The sequence below is a fragment of the Odocoileus virginianus genome, unplaced genomic scaffold (genome assembly GCF_023699985.2).
Source record: "Odocoileus virginianus isolate 20LAN1187 ecotype Illinois unplaced genomic scaffold, Ovbor_1.2 Unplaced_Contig_11, whole genome shotgun sequence".
Taxonomy (NCBI): Eukaryota; Metazoa; Chordata; class Mammalia; order Artiodactyla; family Cervidae; genus Odocoileus; species Odocoileus virginianus.
Window position 1 is genome coordinate 730,716 of NW_027224328.1, and position 18,898 is coordinate 749,613.

The 18,898-nt window shown below is 42.3% G+C and overlaps 1 protein-coding gene and 1 non-coding gene across 2 annotated transcripts; both read right to left on the reverse strand.

Annotated features, from left to right (window-relative positions):
- Positions 1–725: 725 nt before the first annotated feature.
- On the reverse strand, positions 726–12,591 carry AICDA (activation induced cytidine deaminase). Its single transcript, XM_020901015.2, has 5 exons — positions 12,489–12,591; positions 6,695–6,842; positions 3,439–3,712; positions 3,042–3,157; positions 726–2,246 (listed from the first exon to the last, which is right to left on the reverse strand). Exons 1-5 carry the CDS (start codon positions 12,494–12,496, stop codon positions 2,193–2,195), a joined length of 600 nt encoding a protein of 199 aa, XP_020756674.2. The 5' UTR covers positions 12,497–12,591; the 3' UTR covers positions 726–2,192.
- A 5,991-nt stretch (positions 12,592–18,582) lies between these two features.
- Positions 18,583–18,655, reverse strand: TRNAE-UUC (transfer RNA glutamic acid (anticodon UUC)). Its single transcript has one exon. It is a non-coding gene; the product is annotated as a tRNA-Glu (tRNA).
- Between the last annotated feature and the right edge of the window lie 243 nt (positions 18,656–18,898).

The window sequence follows — 18,898 nt, forward strand, 5'->3', positions numbered from 1 at the left end:
GATAATATCTGTAATTAATTTTTTCCCCAGTCTGTGAGTTTGAAACCAAATCCTCGTAAAACAGAGTTTCCTCTGCTGAGTTTATGATTAACATCTCTATCTAAAACTTTGTTCCCCTTCTTGTCCCGCTCCCATTCCCCTCAGGATTGAGTCCTATCAAAAGGAGGACTGAAAAGGACATGCCCAGGAAAGGCCCTGCTGTGTTCCCTGTTTCTTATTTGTAGAAAAAGTCTTTAGGATCTTAGGCCTTCCCTGAGTTCTGAAGAGCAGACTTATGCAGGTACAAATTAGGAACTTTCTTAGATTTAGGTATTTGATAAACTTTGAATTAATTTGTGTGTGTGTGATCCACATTCAGTCTTTTGTGGATGGATAGCCACTTGTCCCAGCATCATTTGCTGAAAAGACTATTCTTTCTCTACTGAATGGTCCTGGCACCCTTGTTGAACATAGATGTGTGCACTTATTCTTGGACTCTGAAGTCTATTCCATCATACGGACTTTGTGTGAAGTTGCTCAGTCGTGTCCTGACTCTTTGCGACCCCATGGACTGTAGCCTACTAGGATCCTCAGTCCGTGGGATTTTCCAGGCAAGAATACTGGACTGGGTTGCCACTGACTTCATGTAGTTTAACTTTTTAAAAATCACCTTTGGAATTACTTTAGTTTGACCTTTTATCTCCAAAGCTCCAAAATGACCATTTATTCAGCTGATTGAGCCAGAATCAAATTTGCTGTGGGAAAAATTTACTAAAAAAAATCAAGAAAATGGATTTCATAGCAATGTTAATACAATGTTAGACTATGTTACAATTCTATGGTTTACTATTAGCATTTCTAAAGGTATAAATGTACAAGATATTACAAATCCATTTTAACAACTCAAAAAGGGGAATTATGATAAAAATGAGACACTGCATAACATAAACATATAATATGAATACATGAATAACAATTTTAATATTGCTTTCACAAATTATGTACAATAAGAGTAAAATAATACAATTATGCATTCAAGTTTTTTTCTTTTTTTGCTTTCAACTTTTCCTGTAGATCTGTTTATCTGCATTGCAAGGGTTGCTAGGTAATAGTTGTGTTATGGTTATTCTGAATATTTTTCTCACAGTCTATGATAGTTATTAGGAACTATAATAACACAAAATAACCACTTTGTGCTGTGGTAGATCATTCCATTAATGGATAAAACACTATTTGCTTGCAATGCTCTGTCGTCCTTCTCTCTCAAATATTTTCTTCTGTCACAATCTCTTATATTGTCACATATCTTTGAGAGAAGGGACCCATACATGCAGAAAAAAGGGAAAAAATCTTGACCTAGTTGACTTTCTTGAGGTTCAGAGAGAATGGACTTTTTTCTTTTCTCAACATTCAAGCAAATCCCTTCCAAGCGTTCACTAGTTAAGTGGGAAATGTGTGGTTGCACAATTAAGATTCTAAAAGGATCTTTTTGCCGATTTGTTACGTGAGGTATCAATTCACTTGTAGCATATCTTTTTCACAGCCCTCAAGTTCATTTTAAGCTCCTTTATTATACAACATCCTAACAGTGATCATGCATATTCCATGCCAAGAAAAAAATCAGTATGTACAAACATTAAAATCAGGCTTCAGACAGTTAAACACAGAACACATGCTTGAATATTAATGCTTTGAATAGACAGCTTGGGGTTGCAGTCACCCAGGTTCTTATTAGGTTCTGTGGATCACAGGGGGGCAAATTTGTTCACTTGAAAGTGAACTCCAAAGGAAAAGAGTAAAAAAATCTATCGTTAAAACCGTTGAAAATGCAGAACAAGAATCAAATAATAAAAAATACTGGTCATAAAACCTCTGATCCTCTCACCATGCTCCTCAGCATGAACCTCCTTGCTTTCTCCCTGCTTAAAAGTCGAGTACGGACACTTACGGGCTCCCAATCCCTGCAGTTCTGCCATTTCCCAGTAGGGGGCGATGTTAACCTTGAAAAACTGAACAAGTTTTTCGGCATTAACCCTGATGGGTCTATGTGGCTTCTCTTTTCAAGACATTTTTTTTAAGTCCTCTATGAATACTTTCTTTTCTAAACTCAAAAAAAGTAAGAGTTGAAGAACAGCAGAATTCTTCAAAGATAGTTCTTTTACCCACTATCTTCACAGATACTTCTTTGTATGTGACATTCTTGAAGGTTGGTATCAAAGTCCCAAAGTACGAAATGCATCCCGCAAGTCATCAACCTCATAGAGTGGCTGTGGAGAAAGACAGTGAGTGACTTTGTAATTTTTGTGTTAATTTTTTCTTTTTAAAATTTATATCTTTTGGTCGCATGGCATGTGGGATCTTAGTTCCCCGACCAGGGGTTGAACCCACATCCCCTGCATTGGAAGTTCGGAGTCTTAACCACTGGACCACCAGGGACGTTCCCATTAATATTTTTCAAGAAAAGAAGGGGAGAGGAAAGAGAGAGAAAGGAATTTTACCAGGAGTAAAATGGATTCTGAGGAGAGTCTAAGTTAAAGATATGAGTGAGGAAAGAGCGGGGAGGGGTTTGGAGTGAGGAAGGGGGGAAGGGAAAGGAATCTTACTAGGCTAGTGCTTGTGCTAAGTTGCTTCGGTCCTGTCTGACTCTGCAAGCCCATGGACTGTAGCCCACCAGGCTCCTCTGTCCGTGGGATTTCCCAGCAAGAATACTGGAGTGGGTTGCCATGCCCTCCTCCAGGGGATCTTCCCAACCCAGGGATCGAACCTGCGTCTTTTTAGTCTTCTGGATTGGCAGGCGTGTTGCTTACAACTGGCGCCACCTGGGAAACCCCTGAGGGCTAGTAGAGGGCTTTGAATTGTGAAACAACATTAGAGCAAACTCAGTTGTAGGAGAAATGACAACAAAAACAGAAGAGAAGGTTTTCATCAGAGGAAAAATAAGGGGAGAATGGTAACACACACACACACACACACACAACACACGCGAAAACGTAGGAAATAGTGCCAGGGACAGATAACTTTGGAGAAAGAAAATGAGAAGCAAAGAAACCCCCCTCACTTACCAAAAGGATGCGTCTAAGCTGTCTGGTCAGACGAACCGAATTTTCATGCAGTCCCTCCCAGGCTTTGAAAGTTCTTTCATGATTTTCCACAAAAGTATTCCAGCAATAAAAATAATCTATTTGAAAATTTTAAAAGGAGAGGGAAGGGAATGGGTCAGAGCTCAAATCATGAGGAAAGAAAGAAAACTCTGCCCCCTCCACCCCTCCCCTAAAGTCTTGGGTCCACCAATTCTTTTCCTCCAATTCTCCTTGACAGCATTCGGCCCTAAAGGCGAGTTAGAACTTTGGGTGCGAGTTAGAATTCTGCCCTCTCTGTCTCCTATTTCTCACCCTGGCTTTTCCCAATCTGAATGGCCAGGCCTGCTCTGCAGAGCCGGGCTGAAAGGTACCCGCGCACCTTTAAAGGTCATGATGGCGATCTGGACCCCAGCACGGTGCAGCCGCCGCAGTCCCTCTGGCTCGGCCTTGCGCTCCTGGTCGCAGAAGTAGAGGCGCGCCGTGAAGATCCGCAGGCTCAGGTTGGGGTACCCCCTCAGGAAGTCGGCCACGTGCCGCGCACAGTCGTAGCAGGGGCTCCAAGACGTGAACCAGGTGACGCGGTAGCACCGCCCAGGGTCCAGATCCCAGTCGGATATGTAGCGGAGGAAGAGCAACTCCACGTGGCATCCGGCCTGGGGGGAGAGCAGAGACAGCGGAGGGTGACCGACCTTGCCTGTCCTGCTGGCAGCTTCACCGTTGTTATTAATTCATGTCCCTCCCACCGGTCAGCCTTTCTGGGGTGTCTGTCCTCGGATTTGTGCAAGGAGATCCAACCAGTCCATCCTAAAGGAGATCAGTCCTGGATGTTCATTGGAAGGACTGATGCTGAAGCTGAAACTCCAGTACTTTGGCCACCTCATGCGAAGAGCTGACTCATTGGAAAAGACCCTGATGCTGGGAGGGATTGGGGGCAGGAGGAGAAGGGGACGACAGAGGATGAGATGGCTGGATGGCATCACCGACTCGATGGGCATGAGTTTGAGTAAACTCCGGGAGTTGGTGATGGACAGGGAGGCCTAGCATGCTGCAATTCATGGGGTCGCAAAGAGTCAGACAGGACTGAGCGACTGAACTGACTGATGGACTGACAGAAAGGCTAAGCAACTGCCAGAAAGGGCACAATGATGAGTGGTGATCCTAATCTCTTTGCACTTTTGGCCTTGGGAAGGGAAATGGGTGCAGATTTCCTGTGGAACAATGGGAGGACGGAATGAGTTGAGTGGGTCAAGTAGTATCACACTATCTCAGATTTAATTTTTGTTTGTGAAGTTGCTTTTCCTTCCTTGGAGAGGAAGGAACATGGCTTAGAAGTGCTGTTGATGTAACGTTGTGATAATACACTGGACCACTAAGTGGAGAATAAAAAGTTAAGAGTTAGGAGATTCTGAGACTGACAGGTGGGTGTTGTAAAAGAGGTAGTAGACACCTCTGGTTTAAGAACAATTAAATAAAGGGGTCCCTTGTTTTATTGTGCTTGGCTATACTGGACTTTGTAGATACTTTGTGATCTGAAGGTTTGTGGCAACCCTGCCTTGAGCAAGTCTATCCGTGTCATTTTTTCCAACAGCATCCACTCACTTTGTGTCTGTCACATTTTGTGATTCTTGCAAATTTCAAACTTTTCATTATTTATCATTATCATTGAAGGCTTAGATGATAGCAATTTTTAATAGTAAGCTTTAAAATTAAGATATACACTTTTTGTTTTGGATATAATTGTATTGCATACTTAAAAGAACTGTAGTATAGTGTAAACATATAACTTTGTACGCACTAGGGCTTCCTTGGTGTCTCAGATGGTAAAGAATCTGCCTGCAGTGGGGGAGGTCCAGGTTTGATCCCTGGATCGGGAAGATCCCCTTGAGAAGGCATGGTAACCCACTCCAGTATTCTTGCCTGGAGAATTCCGTGGACTAGAGGAGCCTGCTACAGTCTGTGGGGTCACAAAGGGTCAGACACGACTGAAAAACTAGCACTTTCGGGAAACCCCCAAATTTGACTCACTTTTTTGCAATATTCTCTATTGCAGTATGCTTTATTGCCATGTTTTGAAATCAGCCCTACAAAATCTCTGAGGTGTGCCTGAAATGCGTTTGCTCTTTGTTTGACCCCCCATGATTGTAATAGTAATCACCATAGTGAGATATAGCAAGTCCACTTCATATTGCAGACAAGTCATTGATCCCAGAATCTGAAGACCTAGGTTCCATAAGTCACTCAAGTCTTAGATCTTCTGATTCCTCATGAGTTAATGGAGTTTTGTTGTGAAGACTCGGGGAGAGAGAAGGAAAGGAACACAAAAGTTTTCTGTGTTTAGAATGTGTCTTATCACCAAATAGGGAAAAGATCAGAAGCTAAAACAATTGCAGTGAGATAATTAACACAATACAAATAGAGGCCAAGAAAAGTGGAATGTGTCAGTGTCATTCTATCCAGGGATTGTTCCCTGTGTTTCCACCAAGACCAGATGTCACTGCATGTTATGAGGAAATTCATTGGCAGGAGCTTATGTAAACTCTTCTGGATTTTGGTGAAGAAGCCTCTTGAAAATGTAATTCTCTGATCTTCTAGTTTTTTGTTTTTTTTAATCCTAGATATTTTATTGCTCAGTGGGCAAAGAATCTGCCTGCAATGCAGGAGACCTGGGTTTGATCCCCGAGTCGGGAAGATTCCCTGGAAAAGGAAATGGCAAGTACTCTTGCCCACTCCAGTATTCTTGCCTGGAGAATCCCATGGACAGAGGAGTCTGGCAGGCTATAGTCCATGGGGTCCCAAGAGTCGGACACGACTTAGCGACCAAACCACCACTGCCACCGTGTTATTGAGAAGCAGTTTTTATTATTTATCTATTTATGGCTTCTCTTGTTGCAGAACATGGGCTCTAGGGTGCAAGGGTTCAGCAGTTGCAGCATGAAAGCTCAGAAGTTGTGGCACGTGGGCTTAGCTGCTCCAGGGCGTGTGAAATCTTCCTGGACCAGGGACCGAACCTGTGTCCCCTGCACCGGCAGGCAGATTCTTATGCACGGTGCCACCAGGGAAATCCTGATCTTCTAGTTTTAATTCACGGCTTCCCTGAATTTTCTGAGGGTCACTATGATGAATGTACTTACTGGCTTATGATCTAGGTGAGCAGGAAGGAATAGAAATCATTTGAAAGGTAGAACTGAATCATTTCCTAATTCTTCTTCCTTCATTTTTAAAAATCCCAAAACCACAATTTGTTTTTCCACATTTACAGTTCAGCTTGAATGAACTGATAATATTCCCCCAAATAAAAAGGCTCTTTTCTTTTGATTTCTTCCTTAATCTGAAAGGCAATTTGGATGCTGGGGAAAGGAGAGGAAGGTTTGGGGCAGTGATTCTTAGCACTGAGACAAGGTGTGGCCTTGATGTGCCCAGCAGGATTGGGGAGGATGTTAAATGACTGCCTTTGGGACCTGTCTATTGTGGGTGCAGGGACATATAAAAAAGAAAAGAGATCTCAGAAAGCTAATGGCAGCAAATGAACCAGGCTGAGTAGCACCATCAGCAGGCGGCTGTAAAATCGCCCTCAGTGTAGCTGCTTGGGAATGCTGCAGGCATTCATTAATTAATAGCAAGATATTAATTGATACCTTGTTTCGAAGGTGCCCGAAGTCCAGTGAGAAGGAGGTGGGACTGTCCCGCCGCTTCACCACGTAGCACAAGTAGGTCTCATGGCGGCCCTTAGCCCAGCGCACGTTTTTGAACTGGTAAAGAAACTGTCTCTGCTTCATCAAGAGGCTGTGGATGAGAGAGGAGGGAGGAAATGCAGCCTTCTTGGCTTTCCATCAGCTTTTAAAAAAAGTCTGTAATACTTGGGCCAAACCAGAGGAGACGCTCTTGCTTCCTTATGCTGGATGCCTAAGACTTACTGAACTTCAGATCCACTACAAATCCCTTTTCATGCTTGTATTTAAGACCAGTTGAGACAGCAACAACCCCAAAGACATCCATACTCACAGGACAAGCTCCTCCCATGGCTGCCTTCTAGATGCTGATAACTTGGAATTACAAACGTCTTTCCCAGTTTCATCTTTTCAGGTTTTCTTTCCAGTATTAGTCATGTCTGACTCTTTGCAACCCCATGGACTATAGCCCACCAGGCTTCTCTGTCCATGGAGTTCTCCAGGCAAGAATACTGGAGTGGGTTGCCATTTCCTTCTCCAGGGAATCTTCCTGACCCAGGGATCGAACTCCTGCATCTCCTGCATTGGCAGGTGGGTTCTTCACCACTGAGCCACCAGGGAGACCCAATCTCTACCTAAATGTCCAACATAGATCTCAGATCCTAAGTGGTCAAAACAATACTCCCAAACTGCTCTGTTCTGACCTCCCTCTCCTATCCTACTAATTTGCCATCCCAAGTATACAGTCTAAAAGCTTGGAATCATGTTTGATTCTCCTTCACTCTTCATATTTAATAAATTAAACATCTAAATGTATTGAGTCCAACTTTCCAATATTTCTGGGAGTGTTCCTGCTCTGTTCTCTCGGTTCTCTGCTTCAATCCAAGCCCTAACTTTTCCTTTTATCACACTGTCCTGATCCCTTAACTGATCTCTCTGCCTGTAGTCCCTTCAAAATAACAGTTTTCACGAGGTGCCCTAGAGATCTCAGAAAATTTAGAATAAACTCCAGACTTGTTAACTGTGGTAAAGCTTTTACAATTGGACACATCTACGTTCCTAGCCTTGTTTCCTAGTATTTTTCTCTTTTCCCCCATCATTTCACCCCCTTCCTCACCTCTGTAGCAGGCCCCCTGGCACTAGTCTCTAGTTTTCTTTCCAGCCATCTTGATGGTGTACATCTCCTTACTGAACCCTTTCTTGCCTTTTTTTACCCCCACTGTGCAAAACCTACCCCTCCTTCAAAGCCTAACATCAATTTCAGCTCTTCCAGGAAGACCTCTCTCAATTGCCACTATCACCTCTTTCTAGGCAAAATTGAACATTAACAGCAACAACAAAAAAACCCTCCTGAAGTTTCCTGCTGTTCTCCACTCATCCCTATTAAAGCATTCAACCTTTGTTATCAATTCATTGCTACATGTGTCCCCCTCAGATGTAGAATGTAGATTAGAGTTTCTGTGCTTTGAGTCAGGAAGTGACAGTTTTTGAGTCATATGTTAAAAGTGTGAAAGGTATTTGACCATTCTCAACTTGAATATTACAAAGAAGTAGAAAGTGAAAAAAAATTTTAAATGTTAAAGAGTTAACGTTTAAAATACCAATATATCTAGTGATAATTAAACATGGGGCTTCCCTGGTGCCTCAGGCGGTAAAGAATCTGCCTGCACCGTGGGACACCCTGGTTTGATCCCTGGGTTGGGAAGATCCCCTGGAGAAGGGAATGGCAACCCTCTCCAGTATTCTTGCCTGGAAAATCCCATGGACAGAGGAGCCTGGTGGGCTACACAGTTCATAGGGTCACAAAGAGCTGGTCACACTGAGTGACTAATACTACTTCTTACTAATTAGACATACTCTCTAATGATAATTACTGTTAATATATTTATGTTTTTCCTTCTAGTCTTTTTATGGATATATACTTACAAGATTTGAGTTAGGCTGATCTCATGTATAAATTCGGAGAAGGCAATGGCAACCCACTCCAATACTCTTGCCTGGAAAATCCCATGGACGGAGGAGCCTGGTGGGCTGCAGTCCATGGGGTCTCGAAGAGTCAGACACGACTGAGCGACTTCACTTTCACTTTTCACTTTCATGCATTGGAGAAGGAAATGGCAACCCACTCCAGTGTTCTTGCCTGGAGAATCCCAGGGACGGGAGCCTGGTGGGCTGCCGTCTATGGGGTCACACAGAGTCGGACACGACTGAAGTGACTTAGCAGCAGCAGCAGCATGTATAAATTCACAATATAATCTAAATATTTTACCATGGTCTTCACACACCGGGGATGGGGGTCAGGGACAGATTACTTTTTGTTTCCTGGCATAGTGTCTTGCATGTTATAAGCATTAAATTGAGTTGAATTTGTAGAATTAACTCTCTGCTAACATAAGTTCCTTTGTGGTTGTGAACACAGCACAAGCTATACAGTGTGTGTGTGTGTGTGTGTGTGTGTGTGTGTGTGTGTGAGAGTGAGTGTGTTAGCCGCTTAGCCGTGTCCGACACTTTGTGACCCCATGAACTGTAGCCCAATGTGGTTGATAACCAAAGCATCAGTAGTGTCCCTGGTTTTTGTCCTTGGTCTTTGTCAGCAAAAATATCTACCTGTGGAGATAATGCTGCCACCTAGTGGCGTTAAGCAGAAGTGCAGACAATTTGTCAAAGTGATGATCTAGGCAGTAATTTGAATACGGTTTGCTGGCAAGAGAATTGAAACTTATTTCAATTTTTTTTTTTTTTTTACATTGAGGTTTCCAGATGGTACCGTATAGAATCTCCCTGCCAATGCAGGAGGATTGGGTTTGATCCCTGGGTTGGGAAGATCCCCTGGAGAAGAAAATGGCAACCGCACTCCAGTATTCTTGCCTGGGAAATCCCATGGACAAAGGAACCTGGTGGGCTACAGTCCATAGCATTGCAAAGAGTCAGGCATGACTGAGCGACTGAGCACACACACATATAATTTACATACTTCACCCATTTAAAATTCACAATTCTATGAACATTGGCAGATGTAAACACCTAAAACTGCTACAACTATCAGGGTACTGAACATTTTGAGGGTACCCCTCCCCCCAAGTTTTCTCATCCATCTCTTCAGCCCTTTCTCCCCCTCCCAGGCAACCATTAACTAATCTGTAACTATAAATTATGGTTTATTTTCTAGAATTTTATTTTAAGTATACATTATCACCTCATTTGTGTCTGACTTCTTTTACTAAGTATATTATGACTTTGACATTCACCCATGGTGTTGCATGTATCAGTAGAGTTTGTTCTTTTGTCCTGCAAAGCAATATTCCATTGCTTCAATACAGCATATTTCATATATTCACTCACCTGTTGATGGACATTTGGATTGTTTCCATTTGAGGGTTATTGTGAATAAAGCTACACCCATCTTGTATGGACATGTTGGTTATTGATACTTTGATAGTGAAATACATGAGATAGACCCAGAAGTCAACCCAGAAGTGTCACTCTTAGTAAATCGGCAAGCAAGGGCCAGAGATTTTTAAAGGTGTTATAAGTCGAATGTTTTTCTCACACACATGAAACTTGTTGGAATCTTTTTTGGGGGGCGGTGTGGGGGGTGGGGCACTGTGCCACATGACGTGTGAGATCTTAGTTCCCCAACCAGGGATCAAACCCATGCCCCCTGCAATGGAAGCGTGGTGTCTTAACCACTGGATTGCCAGGGAAGTCCCTGGAATCCACTTTAAATCCTGAGGCAGAGAATTAGATATATCACCAGTGTATACATTACATATATGAAACCATATACAAATTAGTCAATCTAATTTTTATAATTAAAAATTCACATCGACAGGAATCCAAAATGAATGTTAACAAAGATCTAATAATCACTGGCTTTATTCTAAAGTGATAATAATTTACTATGGTAAAACCACCACAGCACTCCTACTACTGTTAATTAATTAACATAACCACCCTCAGCATATTACATAAACTGAATACATAATAAATGCATAATAAACACTGGAGAGGAAGAAAAAAAATTCTCTCCTTTGGGCCCAGTTTTAAATAGATTAGGCATCATCTCTTACCAATAAATTCCTTTTGCATTTAACCTGTCCTGGGCTGTGTGGATGAGAAGTGGGGGAGGGGATACAATATCATGCATTGCAGGTGGTTTTGGGGGGGGGGGGCGGTTCCCGTAGGAGGAAAGAGTGTCCTGGGGGTATAAGGAAGGATAGGACACAGATTAAGGCATTCAAATGGCCTTCTACCCCCACATGAAAATACAATTTCCATCAGAAGTTACCAGTCACAGTGAATTGAATTGCATGCCTATGACCTTGTTAAGTATCTTTCATTATAGCTGGGGGCCTAGTTCCAGCGCCCTATGCTCTGGTTTCTCTCTCTCTCTTTTTTAAGAAATATTTATTTGGCTGAAACTGGTCTTAGTTGTGGCATGTGGGATCTAGTTCCTCCACCAGGGATTGAGCCCAGGCCCCCTGCATTGGGAGTGTGGCGTCTTCGACACTGGCGCACCAGGGAGTCTTCTTCGGTTTCTCTTAAGAACACAGAAGGGCTCGGTAGAGACCGTCTGCAAGGCCCACAGGTTGACAGCTGTGCCAAACAGCTGTGTGCCTTGGGGCGGAACCCTGGCTGCATCCCCAGCAATGCAAACCAGAGACAGATGGTTAAAAATAATCGCGAGCGAGTCATCCTCTCCTGCCGGGTGCCATCAGCGCTGTGCTCTGCAAATAGTATTTTCCTTAATGAAAATCACGTATTTCCCTTTTTCTCCTGTTGAATTTCATCCTCTCTCCTTTGACTTTCTCTGAACGTCAACTCTGATTTTACTGTTGCTTTGCATTTCATTATTTACAAGTATCTCCATTGAGCCTTTTTCCTCTCATACCACAGATTAGTTTTCAAAATCTCACTGTAAACCGAGCTGACGTGTGACATTTTGCCCTCACGTTTCTGAAGGACATTTAATCCACCACTAAGATTCTACACTGAGATTGAAGTTTGTGGATTAGGTGTAAATTTGCATCCATTTACAATAAAAATAGGTTAAGTTCTATGATAATAACATAATTGTCATAAACTTCATGTGAAGACATCATGAAAATTTTACAGAATATGCATTAAAGAAGTAAGTTAAGTCATGTTTGAAGAAATGGAAAGACTAGGTAAAGAGTAAAAATGCCATTAACTGCCTCTTTGGCCTATAATATTAAAGATTGTTTTTTCGATTGAATTTATCTTCTTGTCACAGACATAGTCATAGTGGCTGACCTTCAAGCAAATACTTTTGAATATTGGCATTTAGAAAATAATTTCTTGACTACATAATTATTCAGTAAATTCTCTGTAGTCAAGTTATTCTTCAAGGGGTTCTAGAGTTGAATGTTTACAGAATTATTACCATTACCACTACTGTTTTTAATACAGTATTGCCATGACCTTTTCATGATTTGAGTCTGTTAACATTTGCTTGATTAATATTACTACCATAAACTATCCTAACTGCAAGGACGAGTCATTGCATGGTGCATAAAAGTTCTTTCGAGTATGGAAAGAAAAAAAGAGAAAGATAATTGGGCGGAAAGCATGTAAGATCTGAACAGAAGATGAGACAGATCCAGAAAAATAAATCTGCATCTTGACCAGGCAGATCCTGTGAGTCAGTGTTAGGGGAGAAATGGAAAGTTTACACATCATATTACTCAGATTTGCTCTGAGAGGAAGGCCAGAGCAACCACCCACAAGCAGACTGCTTTACCTGTCCATGGTGGAATCCAGGTTGTCTTTCTTGGCTCCCTGAAGATCTTGGGAAGAAAAGCTTGCCTCCAGCACTTCTGCTGCACTGGCTGGCAATGCACTGGGCTCACACATTCAAATTTGAACTCAGCCCTCCAGGCTCCTCCCCCCAACAGCATCACCACCAACAGGTACCCCATAACCCTAGCAGCCTTCCTCCTGTTTGGGTCCACTGGAGATGGGTGGGGTTTTCATAGGCAAAAGTCACAGAGAGAAAATGACTGAGGGCCACTCTGCCTAATGTACAGCTTCCTTTAGTTCTGCTTCTTGAAAACTGCAGTCCACCCTCCACAAGTAGTAAAGATCAGGAGACAGGAGGAGTAGACAGTTAGTATATTGTAATCCTGGTAAAAAAAAAAAATAATATCTTTAGTCATTTATTTCTTGGCTGTGCCTCAAGGCTTGTGGGAATATTAGTTTTCTGACCAGGGATTGAATCAGGGCCATAGCAGTGAAAGCACCAAGTCCTAACCACTGGATTGCCAGGAAACTCCTCAAAGCGGTATCTTTCATTTTTAAAACATAATAATAACAATAAATTTAAAACCATCTTGTGTTCGATCAGCCAAAAGCATCTATTCCTCATTTAATTACATAATAGCTCTGAGTCTCAGTAAAGACTGACGCTAACTGTTCCTACATGGTTGCTGGTCAAGTATACTCAGGACTTAGGACAGAGGTTTTTGCCTCGCAAACCACTGATTTTTTTTTTTTTTTTCCTTTGATTGCTTTACAAGAATTGCTAGAAGACTAGATGATTACATCAAAGGATAATTTTTGCATAAGCTCATCCTTTCCACAGAAGCCATATACTAATTTGAAGTCAGAAGCAGCAGCATCTCAAACAACAAAAGATTTATTTCATCACACAGAATCAGCCTCTAAGTGACTGCACTGAACCTGGAAAACAGGTTGGGCTTTTCAAATAAGAGGTTTTACGTTCCCTCCCTCATACAAGCTGGTCTAATAAAGATTTTCATTTCTCCCTCCTGCGTTCATATGCATTCTATCTATTCATTCAATAGACATTCAGTACCCTCCAGGTGATAGAAACTGTGCCAGGTGCTGGCATTACAATAGTGAGCCAAGCGGCCAGGGTTCTTGCTCTCTTTCTGCTTCAAGGCTTTAAAAAATCGTCTATATGTTAATGATCCTCCCCCTGCCTCAGTCTGTAGTTCGAGCCTGGAACTCTCCCTTGAACTCAAGGCAAGTATGTCCGTCTTCCACCTCACCATCTCCGTCTGGATGTCTGGGCATTTCAAACATGGCTAAAACCGAGCACCTGTTCTCTCTCCCCACGTATAATCTGGTCCCCTTCTTTGTCTCAGCGGCACTCAGAGCCATCCTGGCCATCTTCTTGATTGCTCTCTGCCTTTTAAATCTCATGCCCAAATCCTGCTAACTCTCCTTTCAGAATAAATCCAGACCCTGACCACTTGTCACCACCTCCAGGTCTAAGCATCCTGAAAAATTACATTCAGCCGCTCAACTGGCCTTCCTGCCACCACCTTTCTTCAATTACAGTCTATTCTCACAGCAATCAGAGTAATTCTTTTGAAATATATATATATACATTAAGACTTATTTTCCTTTTTGGCTGCATGGCATGCAGGATCTTAACTCCCTTACCAAGAACTGAGCCCATGCCCCCTGCATTGAAAGCATGGAGTCTTCACCACAGGACCGCCTGTTTTTGAAATATTTTAGATCATGTCAATCTGCTGTCGACTCTGCCTGACCCCTCCTTTTCTCAGTAAGAAGTCAACATCTTTACAAAAGGCTCCCCAGACCCTCTGCCCGGCCCCCTGCCCCTGACTTGCTTGTGCCTCTGCCTAGAATACACTTCCCCTACACTATTATTACTGCTTGATCCTTTGTCTTTACTCAGATACTCCTTGTATCGAGTTGAGACTTGTCTCATATCTAAAATTGCCACTATATCCTATCACCCTGACCTTTCTCTTTCCCCTTCCTTAACATATATTTTTCTTTAGTGCTTATAACTCCAAATATGAAATTGTCTATGTTCACTGAGTCTTAGGCCCATGAGAGGTTGGCTCCTCTGCAGGGATTCCCCTGGTGGTCCAATGGTTAGCGGGCTTCCCAGGTGGTACTAGTGATAAAGAAAGTGAAAGTGAAAGTGAAGTCACTCAGTTGTGTCTGACTCTTTGCGACCCCATGGACTGTAGCCTACCAGGCTCCTGGTCCATGGGATTTTCCAAGCAAGAATACTGGAGTGAGCTGCCATTTCCTTCTCCAGGAGATCTTCCCAACCCAGGGATCGAACCCAGGTCTCCTACATTGCAGACAGACGCTTTACTGTCTGAGCCAAACCCTCCTGCTCATGCTGGAGATATGAGATGTGGGTTCAGTCCCTGGGTGGGGAAGATCCCTGGAGAAGGGCATGGCAACCCACTCCAGTATTCTTGTCTGGAGAATCCCATGGACAGAAGAGCCTGGAGGGCTACAGTCCACGGGGTCGCAAAGAGTTGGACACGACTGAGAGACTTACCACGCATGCACACCAGTGATTGGCACTCCATGCTTCCATGGCCAAGCTCGCCGATTCAATTCTTGGTTTAGTCTCCTTTAGTTGAGCAAATTAAGATCCCACAGGCAATGTGGCACTACCCCCAAAATAGAAAAAAAAAAATTTCCCCTGCAAAGGCCAAGGTGGGATCATCCAAGGACATATAAAATCTGATCCTCTTGTTTCCTTAGATATTAGTGGCATCTTTACTGTATTATCAACTGATTGTCTACAGAGTGACATGCACACACATCCTTCCAAAGGAAGTTTAAATATTAATTCTCAGAGATGGTAACATCACAAAATCTGAAAATTAGGAAAACATTTCCCAACTTACCCGGGTGGAAAGCTCAATTCCTGACACCGATAGTGGGAATGTGACATGATCTGGCACCACTGTATGAGCTCCTTTTGTATATTCTCTCTCTTCAAATTATGCCCTTTTGTTCCAGCCAGAAATAGGCAAACAGACTGGCTGCTGATGCACCTGCTTTGTTTTTGTTTAGATTTGGCTTGATTTCTGGGATTCTAACTATATTTTTCCCTTTGGCTGCACTGCAGATCATGTGAGATCTTAGTTCCCTGACCAGGGATCGAACCTGTACCCTCTGCAGTGGAAGCATGGAGTCTTAATCACTGGACCCCAGGGAAGTCCCTCTAACTATTTTAAAAAGCACAATTCAGTGGTATTAACTTCATTCACAATGTGCAGCCATCAAAAAACCTTTTCCATGACCCCCCCAAAAACCCATAATCATTAAACAATAACTCACCATTCCCCCTGGCCATCTCTGGTAATCTTATATGGATATGACTATTGTAGACATTCTTAAGTGGAAACATACAATCTTTGTCCTTTTGTGTCTGCCTTACTTCACTTTTCATAATGTTTTCAAGATTGATCCATGTTAGAGCGTCAGAATTTCATTCCTTTTTATGATCAGCCTTACTTCAAAGCTCATGCAATGCTATCGTGCTGGTAAAATCAACTTGCAGATCTTAGTCATATTGACCATATCAGTTTAGAAATCTTCATCAGAGCTGCAGAGAAGAGTCTTCCCCTCCATATTGACTGTGTCGTTAGAATTGGGTTTGGCTGTGTATGTCAGACAGACTCAATAAATTGCTTGTGCAAGATACGATTTCTCTTCCACATAAAAATGTAGACAGTTGGTCTAGCAAGTAATTAAATCTAAATCTAAATCTAACTGAAGCGTGGATTTTGGAGCTCTTTGTTTTGTCTTTCAACAAAACAAAGTCTCTGGTGGCCATTTTTTGCCAGAATGTTTCCCCACCTCTCAGTTCGATAATGGGACATGAGTCTCAGCCAAGCAGCAAAGAGAAATAAAACACTGTTTTTGGAAGCCTACAAGACCAGGCATTGTGGGAAAGAACAGAGAAAGATGGCAATCATGGTGGTCCCCTGATTATGACATGGCCTTTCACTGCCATGGACCAGAGTTCCACCCCTGGTCAGGGAACTAAGATCCCACAAGCCACCAATTGTGGCAAAAAAATAGATATAAAATTAAAAAAATTGGGAATTCCCTAGTGGTTCAGTGCTTAAGACTCCATACTCCCAATTCAGGGGGCATAGGTTCGATCCCTGGTCAGGGAACTAGGCATGCCTCTCAGCTTGGCCAAATTAAGAAAGAAAAAACAAAGGTGGCAGTCAAGTCCATTCCCCCAGAAGCAGAATTATCTGTTCAGTTCAGTTGCTCAGTCATGTCCAACTCTTTGCAACCCCATGAACTGCAGCATGCAAGACCTCCCTGTCCCATTTCCAACTCCCGGAGTTCACTCAAACTCATGTCCATTGAGTCTGTGATGCCATCCAACCATCTCAATCTCTGTCGTCCTTTTCTCCTCCCACCTTCAATCATTCCCAGCATCAGGGTCTTTTCCAGTGAGTCAGTTCTTCCCATCAACTGGCTGAAGTATTGGAGTTTCAGCTTCAACATCAATCGGTTCCTCTGCCTTTTCTAAAACCAGCTTGAACATCTGGAAGTTCATGGTTCACGTACTGTTGAAGCCTAGCTTGGAGAATTTTGAGCATTACTTTACTAGCGTGTGAGATGAGTGCAATTGTGCGGTAGTTTGAGCATTCTTTGGCATTGTGTTTCTTTCGGATTGGAATGAAAACTGACCTTTTGCAGTCCCATGGCCACTGCTGAGTTTTCTAAATTTGCTGGCATATGGAGAGCAGCACTTTCACAGCATCATCTTTTAGGATTTGAAATAGTGCAACTAGAATTCCATCACCTCCCCTAGAATTATCTGTGGATATTTATTTAATTGTATTTCATAAATCAAATTTGATAGGGTTGATGACTGAGCAACTGAACAACAAAAACATCAAAGCACTGGTAGAATCTAATAATGTACAATTCAATGTACGTTCTTATATACTGTCTTTTGTTTTGAAAATCTTACTTTTCAGTGTAGAGATTGCATAAGGAAGATTCTCTCCAATATACACAAATGGTTTAGATATTCAGTACTCGAAAATGAAGGTTGTGGGGGAGGAAAAAAAATCTATTGTGTTTGTTTTAATGGTTTACTCCTTTGGAGATAATTGAAAAAGTGCTTTTATAAGTAATTTATAAACAGCATCTTTGAAAACTGAAATTCATTCATTTAATACTTATTGAAGGCTTATTATGAGAAAGCATAAAACTGAGCTTTGAAGGGGAACAATGATGCATATTATAGTTCAAGAAACTTATCTTTCAAGCTTTAAAATAGGTGATCTTAAATGACAATATAAAAGTCAATAAAAGACTTGAAATAAAAATGAGAATCATTGCATCTCAAAGTTGTTTGGACGACTGCCTTATGCTTCTCAAAACTGGATATGCATATCCATTGGATACGCATATCTTCATGCCTAAATATGAGTACATGGCAATATAAGGCTTCCCTGGTGACTCAGTGGTAAAGTATCTACCCACCAATGCAGGAGACTCAGATTTGATCCCTGGTTCAGAAAGATCCCCTGGAGGAGGTCATGGCAACCCACTCCAGGATACTTGCCTGGAGAATACTCATGGATAGAGGAGCCTGGCGGGCTACAGTCCATGGGATTGCAAAGTCAGACACGACTGAATCGACTTATCATGCACGCATGGAGGGTAAGTCGACATCTGGCAGGCCCACAAGTAAATAGAGCATCATGTTAACATTAGAGAAAAAACATAGATTCCAAAGACATTTCAGCCCAACATGTGGCTGGTTTAAGATGCTCAGCATTCCTTATTTTACTTCTCTTTTATAGGAAAGTTTAATGGGAAAAACAAATTGAGGAACAATGATTCCATGATTCTCTGTAGAGAATTCTTGGTAAAGCATCCCACACAGTGGTCTTTTCACCTCTTATTTAATCCTAGTAACAGGATACCATTGCCCACTTAGTACGATGAAGTCAGAGGAAGAAAAGAATTCATAATCTATTGCTTCACAATAGACTGATTTCCTTTTTTTTTTTTTTTCCTTTTTTGGCCAAGTGATTTGGCTTGTGGGATATTAGTTCCTTGACCAGGGATTGAACCTGGGACCCTGGCAGTGAAAGTGCCAGGTCCTAACCATTGGACTGCCAGGGAATTCCCTAGATTGAGTTCTCAATCAAGATTCTAATGAATGGATAGAATTTTAATAGAGTACAGAGCAGATGGACTTCACTGGTGGGCCAGTGGTTCCACCCTTCAATGCAGAGAGCATGAGCTCAATCCCTGGTTGGGGAACTAGGATCTCACATGCCTTGTGGCCAAAAAAGGGGAAAAAATGTACCGAGCAGAGAATTTCTGGAGGATAGTTTGAAATCTTGGGTCCTAGGTCTGTACCTT

What these genes read in the sequence shown, in the direction of transcription:
- AICDA (XM_020901015.2), bottom strand. An exon ending in TCGGGCACCTTCGAAACAAG is followed by an intron (nt 3,713 to 6,694) that starts GTATCAATTAAT and finishes CTCTCCCCCCAG; the next exon opens with GCCGGATGCCACGTGGAGTT. An exon ending in CGCCATCATGACCTTTAAAG is followed by an intron (nt 3,158 to 3,438) that starts GTGCGCGGGTAC and finishes ATTTTCAAATAG; the next exon opens with ATTATTTTTATTGCTGGAAT.